This window comes from Sinocyclocheilus rhinocerous, unplaced genomic scaffold, assembly GCF_001515625.1.
Source record: "Sinocyclocheilus rhinocerous isolate Xijiao unplaced genomic scaffold, SAMN03320098_v1.1 scaffold640, whole genome shotgun sequence".
In the NCBI taxonomy this organism is placed as follows: domain Eukaryota; kingdom Metazoa; phylum Chordata; class Actinopteri; order Cypriniformes; family Cyprinidae; genus Sinocyclocheilus; species Sinocyclocheilus rhinocerous.
Genome location: NW_015666536.1, coordinates 143157 through 159220, shown reverse-complemented (window position 1 = coordinate 159220; position 16064 = coordinate 143157). Strand labels below are relative to the sequence as shown.

At 35.7% G+C, this 16064-nt stretch overlaps 1 protein-coding gene across 1 annotated transcript in view; it reads right to left on the bottom strand.

Moving 5' to 3' along the window:
• The window catches only part of LOC107732536 (CD2-associated protein-like), a 61801-nt gene that overhangs the window by 23173 nt on the left and 22564 nt on the right, over positions 1 to 16064 (bottom strand). The window contains exons 4-11 of the mRNA XM_016543893.1: positions 11539 to 11734; positions 8842 to 8942; positions 7811 to 7931; positions 6829 to 6998; positions 3264 to 3357; positions 2836 to 2930; positions 1414 to 1512; positions 1155 to 1208 (exon numbers count right to left, since the gene is read on the bottom strand). Of these exons, the coding sequence (XP_016399379.1) occupies positions 1155 to 1208; positions 1414 to 1512; positions 2836 to 2930; positions 3264 to 3357; positions 6829 to 6998; positions 7811 to 7931; positions 8842 to 8942; positions 11539 to 11734 (930 nt within the window). The remainder of the gene's footprint in view (positions 1 to 1154; positions 1209 to 1413; positions 1513 to 2835; positions 2931 to 3263; positions 3358 to 6828; positions 6999 to 7810; positions 7932 to 8841; positions 8943 to 11538; positions 11735 to 16064) is intronic.

Here is a 16064-nt window from a genome sequence, read left to right as displayed (position 1 = left end):
CACCATAAATGCATATAATTAAAGTCTACTGTGTTTCACAGTCAACATAGGCTATGGCTTTTTGGCTAGGTTTTTTTAGGCACTTTTAGAAAAACAAGGCAATAATAGATGGCACTCGTGGAGGTAGGAAAACAGTTTATGAACCACAGGATTGCTTGTAATAAAGAATTAAATGCAAAAGAAAAGGCAGTAGAGCTGACTGTTACTGTCAATGGTAAGTTTTAATTTAGAATGTTTGTGATAATGTTAGAAAAGTGGTTTAAATGTTTTGCCACATGCTTGAGCAACTTAATTTTATCAATCTAGAAGTAAATGCAAAAGTAAAAAGCATTGAATAATGTGTTTCTTACATTTATTGCGTTTAAACACATCTATGAAAGATTGTATTAGCTACTGCACTGTGTGAAAAACTGTGTGAAGAATCACAATGCTGAAAAAGCATTTTAAGTAACAATGTTTGGAGTTGAAATCAAAATAATGGATAAATGTTGTGTTTGTATTAAACAGCCACGGATCAGTTGCAGACTTCTGTGTGAAAGCTGCTTCTGCACCGCTAAAAAATCCCCTCTCACAAGAGTCACCTAAGAGGGGAATTCATTTTCAAAAATGAAATTCAGGCCCTGAATAGATGTCTAAAATTCCTGATTGGAGTCTTACTATAAATAATTCTACCTGATAAAAATAAGGCTTTAAAAAGATCGGTATCGGTGATCGTATCGGCACATACTGCTTTCTGTGATCGGCCTCAAAAATCCTGATCGGAACACCCCTAATTTTCACAATAAAAATGGCCTGTTGTTCCAGAGTTTGCCAAAATGTAGTTAAACATGCACCCTCAGGCTAAACTTGAATATCCCAAAGCTAGAATGGGAGCCATGGTTGCAAAACATATGGTGATGATAAGTGGCTACTATTGATTTAAACACTTCTTTCACGCTTAAATCCCCAACAATGAACCACAAAAAATAAAATGTTAACTTCATATTGTCTGGAGTGTTGTTGATTTTGGTCCTTAACATCTTTGATTAAAATGTTTAGTGAATACCTTTCATTGGGAAGCAGGGCTGGGAGACTAAAAAAATTATCTTAAAAAATCTTAATATGAAGTGTACTCCAATAATGAATTGTCTAACAAGAGGATAAGCATTGCCTACCTCCTCTGGTTCCTGTTTAGGAGACGCTTTAACGGAGCCTTTGGATGTGAGTGTCTGTATAGAGGGAAAAAATAAGAACTTTTGATTAAAGATTATTGCTTAGTACGTTTTTACTTGTCACAACTGAGAATTAATTTTGAGAATAATAACTTTCCAAAGTAAAGTAGTCACGTCTGCACTGAGTAGTTCAATTTCCTTTTAAAAAAATGCACACTCCCAAGGTAGACATCAAAAGCAGCATTAATGAATATAAATGTACCTCTTTGTCTGTCTCAGGAAGCAGAGCTACAAAGTTGTCTGGGAAAACTCCCTCTCTGCCGTTGATCTCTCCTCTCCACCAGCCTGGCTCTCCTGTGTCCTAAAATATCAAAACCATTAAACACTCAGAACATAAATGGCTCATTTCATAAAATATACAATACACCTTAAAGGCTTAAATTCACATTATTATGAATGGGAAATGCAGACATGTCCCTTGCCACTAGATGGTGGTCATTTCTAACTTTGATCTACTTCCTGCTCAAGGCCTTTGACAAACATCAGCTGACTATGCTATCCATGTGTCTTAAAACAAACACATCCTTAGTTTGCTAACAGAACAGAAGTCACTGGTATGATATACAACAGCTACAGTTTCATAAATTGTCAATGTATCTGCAGATAGCATCAAACACACAAGTCAAAAGTCTTTATTTCTGATCACTACAAAAGTTTCGCATCAGAATCCCCATCTGAGAGTTCTGTACTAACAACAATTGCATTACAAGTCTTACAGGTTTTTGTAAATTAAGACTATTTTCATCTTAGGGTGATTTTTTCCCTTTAAACCATTAAAAAGAGTGATTTAATCCATGCATCAAATGTCAATATTCTTCATAATTACATATTTATAATGTATAATATGTAGTTCTAATATGCACTATTGACTCTACCTCTCTGGCATAATTTGCAAAAATGTGGACCAACTAGTCCATAAGCTTGTGTCAATGAGTGCTTTCACACACCAGACTAAACTACGGTGCAGGATATAGACTAACTGGTCTAAATGAAGAGAGTAAAAGTGATTGGTTCAAATGATTTTGTAAAAGGCAGAGCCTTTCCTGCCTCCTCTTCATTAATGCAGTTTGCAGACTGTTGCCAACCAGAGAGGTAACTACCAAAACTGGTTTACACTGCTCCCTGATGGCTAAACAAAGTTAAAGTCTTACTCCTTTTTTGTTTACCAATTAGTATATAGAGAGTATGTAGAGTAGCTGACACATATTAAGCACTGTGTCATGCAATGCACTGAGTCATGACATGATATATCTAATAAAAAATTATTTACTTGTACAAGAATAAACTTTTAATGCTTATTCTTGTACAACTTACATTCAGTGTTGACTATGACTATTTGCACAGGACTCAGAAGAGAACAGCAAAAAATAAAAATAAAAAATTCCAAAAGGTGAATACAACGGGGAAATTTTTTTATTAATCTGCGACATTTGGCTATTAAGAGATTATGCTATGCTTTTTCCTTCTTTCTATAGGTATTACATAATGTAAGTTATTGTATAATAATTGATGTGCTTCATATTCCTGATGTGGATGCTTTGTCTTAAAAAATGCTTCCTGAATATGTGTTGTTTATTTAGAGATCTCTGTGGTTGGGTAGACATTTGCTCAGCCTGTTCCGTACCTTGCTCAGTACGTGGATGATGTCACCCTCCTTTAAATCCAGCTCATCTTGGTTAGTTGCTTCATAGTGGAATGTGGCCTTACAGTATTCTTTTACTGTAGAGAGACAAGAAAAAACGAGGATATATCTATGAGAAGGTGCTACAAATAATACCTTGATTTGGCTTATGCAGCTACTACAGACACTTTGTTAAAAACTTTAAGTTGTGGAGTGTTATTAGTAAAGCACAAGGTGTAAGTGCACTTTCAATACTAACAGAAAGCCATACTAATCTATAATTTGGGTTTAGCTAATAACCAGGAGGAGGAAAACTCATGTCAGTCAGTCATAATCACTGCAGTTGTTCATGTGTGGTGCATTTCCATAAATCTCCTGTCATTACTTTGGTTATCACATACAGCTTTATGTCAACCTTCCCATGAACTCACCTTTTCCTTTGCTCTCTGCCTCTTTTTCTCCTTTAGGGGGTTCAGGAGTGCTCAAAGGGGTGGGTTTTGTGGCAGATGGTAATGATGGGATTGGCTAAAATGAAGCAGAATCACAAATGGATTTACTGACACAGCAGCCACACAAACACATGCATTTGCACACTGAAAGGTACAGACTCTGAGGCAGGTCAACCATGCCTGGATGAAAGGAATGCTGGGTAAACAATAACCACTATAACATATGTAAAGAGTCAATGGGAGAGCATGCTGAATGTAGACTTTTTAAAATCCAAAACAGAGTAAGAAACCTATAGTATTTAGTAAATCCTTTGACCATCACATCACAAGATGGCATGTTATAAATGACCTCTGAGCTCTAGATATGAGACGCAGTGGATGATTCAACTGATCTGAATGACATAAGAGGATGCAAAATGTGACAAAAAAGGGAGAGCTGAAGTATTGGTTAAATGCAATAATGCTGTAAATAGAGCCAAATGACTTTTTTGTGGCACATTTAACAACTATAATACAATGTACACTAGCTTTTAAAAGTTTGGAATCAGTAAGGTTTTTTTTTTAAAAGAAATTAATACTTTTATTCAGCAAGGGTGCATTAAATTAATCAAAACTTGCAGTAAAGACATTTATAATGTTACAATAATGTTATAATGTTGTTTTCTTTAAACTTTCTATTCATCAAAGAATCCTAAAAAAAATATTTTACACTTTTCACAAAAATACAGCACAACTGTTTTCAATTTTGATCCTAAAAATGTTTCTTGAGCACCAAATCAGCATATTAAAATGATTTCTGAAAGATCATGTGACACTGTAGACTGGAGTAATAATTGCTGAAAATTCAGCTTTGCCATCACAGGAATAAATTACATTAAAAAAATGTATTTGCAATAATATTTCACAAATGTACTGTTTTTAACTGTATTTTTGATCAAATAAATGCAGCCTAGGTGAGAGTAAGGGAGTTCTTTCAAAACATTAAAAAATCTTACCAACCCCATATTTTTGAAAGGTAGTGTACTACTAAGCGAAACAGAAAATTCAGGGGGAAATGTAGGATGGGGTTGATTTTAATCAAGCTACAGCCCCACTAATCATGTGCTACAAAATTATTATAGGGGTTTCCAAACTTTATAATGCAAAGGACCCCAAATATAAAGACAGCTTATATTCATTCATTTATATATGGGTGCGAAAAAAACAAAAACAAAAACATGATATTATGAAGAAAACATTGCATAAACAAAGCACAAATACATACACGGTTAAATGATAAAAAATATAAATAATAAAAATAATAATTTGTTTGAATCATTTAACTAAACATTAACTGGAAATACTCTGTATCTTTTTTTCAACAAAACATTACTTTTCTGACCAATATCATAATATTAGAGAAACATTTTTAGAGAAAAATTAAACATTGACAAATAAGTAGAATGAGATCCACAAATAAATCTTAGGCTTTCACAAACATTAATTAAATTCACAAATAAATAAAATGAGATTTGCAAATAAAAAACATTCACAAATATCTTTTTATGTCACAAACAACTTTGCCTGGCATTCATTTGTGAATCGCGTCCTGTACATTTGTAGATCGCTGCATGCATTTGTGGATCGCTCCCCGTACATTTGTGAATGGCTTTCTGTGCATTTGTGGATTTTGAAACATTTCAGGCATCAAGACGCTGACAAAACCACAAATGCGCTGACCAATCGTAGCATGTTCTCTCTATAGTCAATCACGTTTTGCTTTTCAATCTCATCCTGAAATAACTTCATTCATCTGCATTGGCTCAAATAGGAAATATAAGGGCCATAAAAATTGGTACAGTAAAAGATGTTTAAAGTTAGATTTCGTTATACCATTAGATTGTGTATCAAGTCAAGCCACAGTATTATATTTGACATGCCTTTGAAAATGCTGGATAAACATTGCTTTAAATCACGGCTATGGGAACAACACTACGCTGTATACAAATGTGTTATGGAAGCGTCATGTTATTCAAGATAGGGGAAAAAAAGAGTCAATAAATAATAAATAACTGGATTCAACACATGATAAACATGCAAGTTTGTGTAATAGGTTAAATTGTAGTCACACAACAGTATTTCCCAGTTTTTCAGTCAAGCTGTTTAATTGATGTAGGCCTATATGAGCAGCTATGTGGATCTAACGATGTATAAAGCATTATAAATAATATTTTCAAACATTAATTAAAAGTATTACAAAGTTATTGCCAGTGTTTGGGGAGGAAAAACATATATGTGTTTTTTTTTTTTAAATGTGGTGCAGGTGTGTTGAATATAAATGCATATAAATGTAAAACAAGATATTTACTGGTTAAAACACTTGATCACGCAAACAATAGTTCATATGAATCAGATTTACTAGTTTTGATTGAAAAAGTTACTTAACAGCATCAGTGTTAAGTAAATGCACAGTTTTTATTTACATCGTCCACTCACAAATTTGGGTCCATATTTCATATTATATCATATTATATTATATTTTTTAACCACACAAACAGCACTTCAGATCGATTTGAACTAAGTGTCCATAGAATGCAGATCCTTACAGGGGTGCAAAATTAATCTGCTACCGCCCTGATTGTAAAGCAATACAGATCGGCTATAGCGAGAATGTGCTACGATTGGTCAGCGAAGTGTGGCTGTTATCTGATTGGCTTGAGCAGACGGTGGGTACAGTGCCGGGCAAAGTTGTGTTTGTGACATAAAAAGATATTTGTGAATACGTTTTTTATTTCAAAAATCTAATTTTAATTATTTGCGAATTTAATTCATGTTTGTGAAAGTCTAAGATTTATCTGTGGATCTCATTCTATTTATTTGTCAATACGTTTCATTTTTGTCCATCTCTTTACATTTATTTGTGGGTCATAATCTATTTATTTGGAATTATGCAACAATTCTATCTCCATATCCAGCTGTCTGCAGATGTAACAAAGGCACAGACAGGGATATTCTGCTCTCGGTTTGAGCTGTACAGAGCACAAATGATAATAAGAGAAGTAGTTCATACCAAAACGCTTCAAAAATAGCCACTAAATAACGAAGTCCAAAAATAGAGACATATTTCCTAAAAAGGAAGGTCTCACCATGAGACTGTCTGCCTATACGGTAAGGTCTTGAGCAATCACTGGCAAAACTTGTAGAGCAGTTAGACATATAATTACCCTTCAACGCTCCACTGGTCATGGCTATGGGAATGGGCAACACTGATTTTCATACATGCCAAGACAATTATATAATTTTATAAGGCACCATTATGTGCTAAACTGGTTTGGGGTAGAGTTCCTACTTCATCAGTACTGGCATATCTTGCACATATAACTACAGGCACACACAGGCACATTTAATGTATTCATTTTGAATGTACCAATCACAATATTAAAAGTTTTCTGTTTAATCTGAAGTGTTTGCTGCAATTACTGGGATGGATACTGGTCCTGCAGTAAACAGGAAGAAAAGACTTTGAGGAAGGCAAATAAGACATATTCTGGTGCAGAACAACACTTACTTTTTCTTTCTTTTCCTCATTTTCAGGTGGTAATCGTTGAGAGGTTCTGAGTTTTACAGATCCCTCTCTAAATATGTTGCCAAAGCCGATGCCCTTAATCTTCTTCGGTTGGGCCATGACCCCGTTGCCTTGGTGAGGGGACGTGGGGCTAGTCGCTCCATCTCTGCTATCTGTGAACACACACCACTGTAAGAGTACCGCCACGACAAGCTTTACAAAGTTTTGATTACAAAAAAGTAATATGCAAAGTAAACTGTGTAAACATTATTAAAATAACTGATCTTATGTAAGGATGAATTCCCATAAACACCAAAGCACTACAAAAGTTATCATAAAAGTCATCCATATTTTTGAATGTTTTTGAAAGTCTCTTATGTCCATCAAGATTGCATTTATTTGATCAAAAATAAAGTACAACAGTAATATTGTGAAATATTATTACAATTTAAAATAACCAGCAGCCAAGTATGTTGATTTGATGCTTTTGAAAAAAACTTTTTTTTTTTTTAATTAGCAATGTTGAAACCAGTTGTGATGCTTAATATTTTCATGGAAACTGTGATACATCTTTTCAGGATACTCTGATGAATAGAAAGTTCAAAAGAACAGCATTTATTTGAAAGAGAATAACATTATAAACATTCTTCCTCTCAGTAAAAGTATTATTATTATTTCTTTTTTTTTTTTTTTTTTAAATCTTACTGACTCCAAACTTAGTACACTTGGTCACTTTATGGAATTTCATTCAAACTCTTCAGACTGCTTCAGTTGGCCTAATGCCTCAAAAAACAAACAAACAAAAAAATTATAAACAGAAGTTGTCAACTGCAGATGCCATGACTAGGTCTAACACCTCAAAAATACCGCACACACACACACACACCCTTAAACGTACAAAAAAACAACAGAGGTGTCTGTTGACTGTTTTCTTGTAAGGACATGCCCTCTCTGTGAATATATCACAGGATAAGCTGAGCAGTACCTGGCTCGTCTGTTATATCGCTCGTCTCTGTGTCTTCAGTTGATTCCATTTCTTTGACAAAGTTGGAAGGAAAGAGTCCAGACTTCCCATTCATGCTTCCGCTCCACCAGCCCTCCTCAACCTAAAAAACACCTACAGTAAGCACTAATACAGGAACTGTCCAGTCAAACGCTCATTTTCAAAGACAGTGGGTCTCAACTGGTTTCACTTCAGGACGCAGATTGTACACTGGACACCAAGTGACAAACCAACACAATAGCAAAATTGTTTAAGGCATAAATTGCCCTACAACACTTTCCTACAAAAATGCAAAGGCTTATAAAATTATTTAATGTTTTTTAATGTCTCTTGAATTTTGATTGCCAAAAGCAAAACAAAACAAAAAATCCTTGCCATAAACGAACCCATATTAAATGTAGTCTGGCATAAAGTAGTCTTGCATATTTCATTCATTTTGTTTTTAAAGAGGAGGGAGATGTTTGGTATTTGTCCATTTATCTGGTAAGCATCTACTAAGCTAGACAAATCTGCACCACAATACCACAGAGTTTGATCAGACACACTGTCTTTGACATACACAACCCACAAAGCATTTAGTGAAGCAAGTGAAGCATTTAGCCTATGTATGCCTATTTATTTTATTTGTTTACTAACTAGTCACAATGATACGGTTACTTTAATTGTTTAATTTGCATTTTATATTGTTATTTTCCTTCCTGTCTGCAACCCTTTCAAAACAGACTTGTGACATTTTGGGCCAAAAACTGCCATTGGAGAGCCACAGATCTTATTATTGATGAATGTTATTGATGAAGTCACAAACTAAAAATTACAAGAGACTGCTCATTTTGCGAGAAATGAAAATGAAGGAACATCTCACTACTTTACCATCATATATCACACTGCAGCATGCACAAACCCTATTAAAGAACGTTTGCTGTGCATGGATTTCTATAAATAGAGAACTAATATATTCAGCACAATTTCAAAACTTTCAGTTACATTAAATACAAAAGCGAGAAGCAGCTGACCTCTTCAGTGATGTAAATGATATCTCCAACCTTCAGTTCCAGCTCGTCTTCATTCTGAGGAACATATTCAAAAAGGACTTTGCACTGACGCTTCTTGAGCTCTGTAATGAAAACACAACAAGTCACTCTGGAACTGGCCTGACACGCTTAGCCAATAATGCCAGTATGCAAGGGGAACAATTCCTCCAGCTACCTGAAGAGTGCTCAACGAGTAAAGACTAACACAATCAGGAAGAGTCTTTATTAAACTTGTATGCACACATACACTCTCACACACAAACACCACACCCTGTCCTTGAGATGATTCATATGCCCTTTAAAGAGAAAAGTTTGCTATGTTTGCTCCATATTATGTGCCAAATTAAGACATGTTTCCTGTCACTCAAAAACTCAGCCGAGAAATCTTCTCCACTAGTAAATCTTCTACTGCTTGTGGATTGTGAGAAATGTGCAATTATTTACCAATTACACTTCCGTTGAAAAGTTTGGGATCAGTAAGATTTTATTTTTAAAGAAATTAATAGTTTTATTCAGCAATAATGAATTAAATTGATTAAAAGTGACAGTAAACATTTCAAATGTTAAAAAAGATTTCGATTTCATATAAATGCTGTACTTTTGAACTTTATATTCATCAAATAATTATGATAAAAATATGTAAAATATTTTTTGAAACATTTTTTAATGTATCAATTATTTTGTCTCATGCTCATCAAGGCTGCATTATTTGATCAAAAATACATTAAAAACAGTAATACTGTGAAACGTTATTTTAGAACATTTTTTAAAAAACATTTTAAAGTTATTTACTCCTGTGATGGCAAAGCTAAATTTTCAGAAGCCATTACTTCAGTCTTCAATGTCACATGATCCTTCAGAAATCATTCTCATATGCTGATTTGGTGCTCAAGTAACTTTTCTCATTATTATCAATGTTGTTGTGCTGCTTCATTTTTTTGTAAACCATGAACCATTTTTTCAGGATTCTTTGATGAATAGCAAGTAAAAAAAAAAACACAGCAATTATTTGAAATACATATATTTTTTTTTACATTATAAATGCCTTTACTGTCCATTTTGATTAATTTAATGCTTATCAATTTAATGTTTTTGATCAATTTAATAATTCTTGCTGAATAAAAGTATTCATTTCTTAAAAAAAAATCTTTCTGACTCCAAACTTTTGAACGGTAGTGTGCCGATCATGGTACAGGGTTTCCAATACACTGATTTATTTGTGGCGGCCCGCCACAATATCAACACTGACCGCCACAAATATATTTTCCAAAAGGCTTTGACTTCGTTGAATAAACATGAGCACTGTTTCAAGACCGAAACATATGTTTTGTTTGGTGTTTTTATATAAATATATCTTTTTTGAAGGGAACCGATTGTCTTCAGAAAAGTTTTAATGTCATTTTCATTCAATCTTTCCTATAATGCCTGATAAAGTAGCATTCATGAGTGCAGCCCTGCTATGTTTACAGCCGTTACTGGGGAAACCGCTATTTCTGCCGCTCCAAAAGCGCCTCCTGCTGGCAGAGAATGAATTTGCACTTTCAATAAGCCCGTCTGCTGTTTTAAATGTACATTATATACATATATATTTCCCCAGGGAAATTGCCGACACACATAGAGTGTAAGTCTGTGGGAAACACTGCGGTATATTGAAATACTACAGTATTGCCATCTAATTCTATTACTGAACCATGGTACCCCCACAGAACTCTTTAGTTTAGCAAAAGGCCAGGTGAACAATATCTCTGTGGAGAATAGCTTGAAATGAAAGCTGCACTGAGCAGAAACTAAACAAAAATGCATTATTTCCTCAAGGGTACAATGCAATTAACCTGCACAGGAGCACAGATGAAGAGAGTCAACACATTCCACTGTCTGTTATCACTGTTTTAGATGATTTGTTCAGCAGAAACCTTGAATGTAGGACGGCATCACAATCGCTGTGTGTTCTGTGACAATGTTCCTATGCAGCTGGAGAGGATCAAGTGGACTTCCTCTAAAATCTGAGACAGCCATACACTCAAGACTCAAGACAGAGGAAATGAAAACAGGCTTTATGAGCCAATAAGAAAGCTACTGCTGCCCACTACTGGCCAAAGCTGTCATCTGCTAAATCTGCTTTTTGTGCTGAACTCTGATTCCATCAAAACAAAGACCAAAACACAAAATGGTGAAAGATTTTACCATATGCTGTACTATGGTAAAATATAAAAATCATCTCAGCCTGCTGTGATAAATTATTGTGACATTAAACTAATGCTAAATTATTATTATTTTTTTTTAAATCCACAATGCCACACCAAACAAAAAAAGATGATGTAAGCCATGTTACCCATGATGCTAATTTCCACTAGACTGAATTGGACCACCACAATCTATTGACCACATGGCCTTCATCAAAATACATGTCAGTCAACTCGATGTCAGCAAACTCAAACACACAAAATGATTTACAGGTAGAACATGTTTCTGATTGGCTACTTTTTCCTCAGTGGCTAAAAAAAGTGGGCTCCTTCATGACTACTTTTTTTTTTTTTGCTGTTATTGAGTCTAGGGCTGTCACAGAGACAGATGTGTGGTCTGTCAGGTAGTAGGGACATTTTATGTGTGCTATTCTAAACAAAACAACGTTAAAGAAGAGATAAAAGCTGTTAGAATTTGAAATGAAAAAAGACGCACTCTTTTTTAAGGCACGGGGTTGAGATTGGGGTGGCAAGCCAATTCCTCCTGCTGGGATGCCATAGGTACTGATCCTCTGTACCAGGCTCGCCACATTCCCTGATGCTCGCCGCTGTATCGGAGTCTCATCTTTCACTTCCTTTTCTTTAGCCTCCTTTGACTCCTCTTTGGACTTTGGCTCATCTTTTTTCACCTCCTTGATTAAAAAAAATGAAAAAATAATTAAATATCTAATATATTATCACATATAATAGTAGTATGGCAAATCATACATCATGGTAGGAGTAATTTTATACCACAGACACAACATATATCATGACATCTTTCCTGGAAATTCTAATTAAAATGCTTTATATAATTAAATAATAATATGACACTGCCTATTTTTGAAAAATCCAGTGGATGAAACACTGCACAAATGAAAGGTAATTCATCATATTGAATTATTTTATCAGTTTATTTGGAACCTGACAGACATTGTACCCTTGTAAGTCATATGCAAACATATAAAGTATGGTATAAATAGTATGGTATAAATGATTTAGCAAAATCTGTTTGACAAATAAATACAGAAATAAATACATTTAAATATGACAATAAAAACAATATTTTTTTCAGTAATACAATGAATAAATCAGAATTTGAGGCTGTTTGAATTCAAACGGAAATGTCTAAGATAATTCAACATCTACAAACCAAACAGCACCTGTAAGTTTTGTTTATTTTACCATGAATGCATGAATTCTTTGTTGTTTACATTAGACATTTACATTCTTCACACTCACATCTTGTAAAACTCTAGTGAAACCACCAACTAGCACCTACTTTCACTGTTTACAAACACATGTCAATTCACCAAAACCCGATCCTCCCTCACACATTCAGAAAAAGGTGGGAAGAGACGAAAGAGAAATGAAGGAGTGATAAGACCTAAGATGCTATTTCTACTGTGATTTCTTCTAAAAAAACATATGGATATTAGAGGATCTGAGGTATAACACTTAATACTATGATCAAGAATAAAGATTCCTTTATTACATTAGGGATCAATTCAGCAATGAATTAAGAATAGGTAGAATTAAGAATTAAGGTAGCAATTAGAATGTAATGAAGTAGAATTAAAGTGGAATTAAATTTTAAGTATAAGTGTATTTTTAAATAACATATTTCTCCATATAAATGACCAATAAACATGTCAGCATAAACAACATATGGGGTGTTTTACTCCAGACTCTTAAAATGATTTAACGTTGTCTGAAATTGATCTGTAGTGAGTGTATGGTGAAATCAAAATCTAAAACTTAAAAAGAGAATTAACAGGAATTAACAGGTTCATAAATTAATTATAAATAAATCATGCAATCATTTCGTGTGAAAAACTTTAATGGAAAATGTGTTTAAAAAAAAACAACAATTAATTATTCATGCAATTCCATTTGGTGAACCTAGTGGCACAATATACATTATTCAGATTAAAATAATATTAACAACAACAACAAAATTAAATCACTTAAACTGCATTTGCTATGCTAATCTCAGAACACTTTGCATTTGCTTTATTTTAGTCTACATAAATCTCACTTAACCAAAAAACTACCATGGTTTTTGGGAAATGATACTATGTTGCTTTTGGTTGATAACATGACATTCTTTGAAGTACCCTTTAATACTATGGTAATCATTCAGTACTATGTAATACATCAAAGTACCATAGCGTTATCATAGCACTGCCTAGACTGCATAGACGGGTTGGGTTTGAGAGAAAGGCATGTGGAGTAGCGCTCTTTGTTTCCTGGCAGCTCCGGTGCAGAATGGAGAATGCCACAGGCTACATCCGCTCCAAACTTCCTGAATGAGATGCTGACAAAGAAATTCCTTTTTGTTACTCCCCGCTTAATAACTAATTTGAGGTCAGATTTCCCAACCTTTTAAAGCTCCTGGTTTTCTTAGAATATAAACATAAATAAACAAATACATTTAAAAATAAATACTAAAGTACTATTACAGACAGAGATGTCTAGGTTTATTTCAGTGGGTTTCGTGATGCATCTAGAGCACATGATCTTCACACATGCTGAGAAGACACTCCTATCTTAGTAAAAACGATACCAATCATGTCTGAACCAGTACATGAAATTACAGAAATACAGAAATTACAGTCCTCAGTTAAAAAGCGTAAATCACAAAAATAAAACTGTCAAAAAATAAATAAAAATAAAATCTTCAAAACACAATGCACAATTCCAGAAAATGAACTTAAAGAACTCAATAAAATTGTGTAGTTTGTGTAAAAAAAAAAAAATTTTTTGTATTAAACAATACTTTTCTGGCTATGCTTTTCCTGTAGGTGCCCTGTCTGATGATTCAGCAAAACAGGCAATCAAACCCAGTGCCACGTTATGAGAAACTGAATGAATAGAAAACAAACTAAAGACAAAACATTACCAGTAACACGTCTTCCAGACACCTCGAGCCCAAGATCTTATTTAGATACAAACTGACAGACAGACAAACTAAAATGAGCTCCTCACCTGCTCAATTTCCATGGTCTTTTATAGTCATAGTGCTGACTATCAAATCTTTCCAGGTTCAAAGTTCAGTTAAGGGAGTGGAAGATTCCTTCACACCCTACTAAAGGATCTCCGCAAGGAAACAAAAACAATAATTTCCTGCCTTTGACAAGATTTGCCATTACAACTGACTTTAATGTGGGTTTCCTCATGCGGCCTCAAGCCCCGTTCACACCGCCAGCGACTTTTTCGCTGCTTGTCGCTTGTGGGCGTTCCCACTACTGGTTGCCTAGTTACCCCCATAACACTCCACTACAGCAGATGAATTACGTGCTCTCCACTGACTTCACTCCCATTGGTTGTCGCTCGCGAAATTCGCTGCTTATTTGCATAAAGTTGAAGAATTCTGAACTTTTGTCGCTTGACTCGCATCGCTTGACACGCCCAAATTCCGTCGCCAACGGTCACTGTCGCTCGTGTCGCCGGAAGTCGCCAGCTCTCCATTGAAAATGAATGGGATTATGTCGCTCTGTCGCTGTGTGTCGCTGGCGGTGTGAACGGGGCTTAAGTAACAATTCAAAACACTAAGTGATGCTTTATTAACAAATTTCGGGAGGAGCACGCGCAGATAATTAACACGGCCAGTCCATCATCAGTAATTACATCATCTATCCAATCAGCACAAGAGAGAACCTCTACAAATAATCAAAGCAGCCTTACCTTCATTATCTCTAGTCTTTCAGCATTCGGTTCGCTCCCTTTGCCATCTTATCACAGACCAATTTCCCGTCCAACGAAGAGATCTATACTGGGGATTTTTTCAGATCCGCCGCAATTTGCCGGCCCCATGATCACTCCTTCCCCGCCAGACATGGCCGCCGAGCACCAGGCTTCATCGCGGCCACCGCTCTTCTCGACCAGCCACACGCTCTAGCCAATAGACCGTGCAAAGCCCCGAGCTCGCCTCGCTCGACACCACCATCGTCCCGCACAAGCTCTCCTCTCCTCGAGCGCTGGGTCGCAGCAGCAGCAGGCCTTCAACGAGCCTGGGACGCGCCCCAGATCTCACCGCAGCAAAGCCTCACTCGCTTCCCGCTCTTCCGGCCGCAGCGCCGTACGCAGCCAGGCCTCCGGCTCTAAGAGCAGACACTAGTTTGAGGCTGCCTCCGCTAGCGGCGCAGGCCGCGTTGCAAATTAATTAAATTTCAGGTGAAGTCGCTAAAAGCAGGTTTTCGTGTCTAAAGTTTGTTAAACGACGTTATGACAAACGGATGTTGATGCAATTTTTTTAAGCAATAAAAAAAACAAAAAAAAGGCATTTTTTCCCCAAAGTTTATCATCCACACTGAAATGTCTGAAAGCGTTACATTAGCCTTACTGTGCATGTATAAAACCTCACTGAGATGATACAGACGGAACAGACATAATAAGTTTCACGCAATTCTTCTGACAGGATCAATTCATTTACGGAAATATTTCACCATCCACTGACGCGCCCACGGCGCGCTCACTCAGAATTGATCTAAAACGCAACTGCCCTCGTGTTTTGCCGCAGGACAGCAATCGTGAGTAAAGTAAAGTTTCTGTCATCTTTTTAGGACTGTAATATGAAGAGCGTGCAAAGTAAATATCTTTAGCAACAGTGTGAAAGTGAATAGCACATAACTGCAAAATTAACGTTACTGGTATAAACATGTCTATTGGTACAATGCGTTACACGACTAAACATGCTTCATCGTTTTCAAAAGCTTCCGTTTCTACAACGTGAAAACAGCATTTTCAAATTTATCCGCTCTGGAAAGCGTTTTTAATGCTCTGTTTTCCTTGACTCCTTGTTTTAGTGTGGATGGAAGGCCAAAACAAGAGGAAAAGATGCGTTTTCAACGGAAACTTATTAATGTGGACAAGGCTTGAGGAGTTGCCAAATCTAGCAACAAATTGCTAAGTCTGCAACACCGCAGGCTACCCAGGCATTTCAGCTTGTCCCGCTAAATGTCACTAACCCTTCCACTTTCT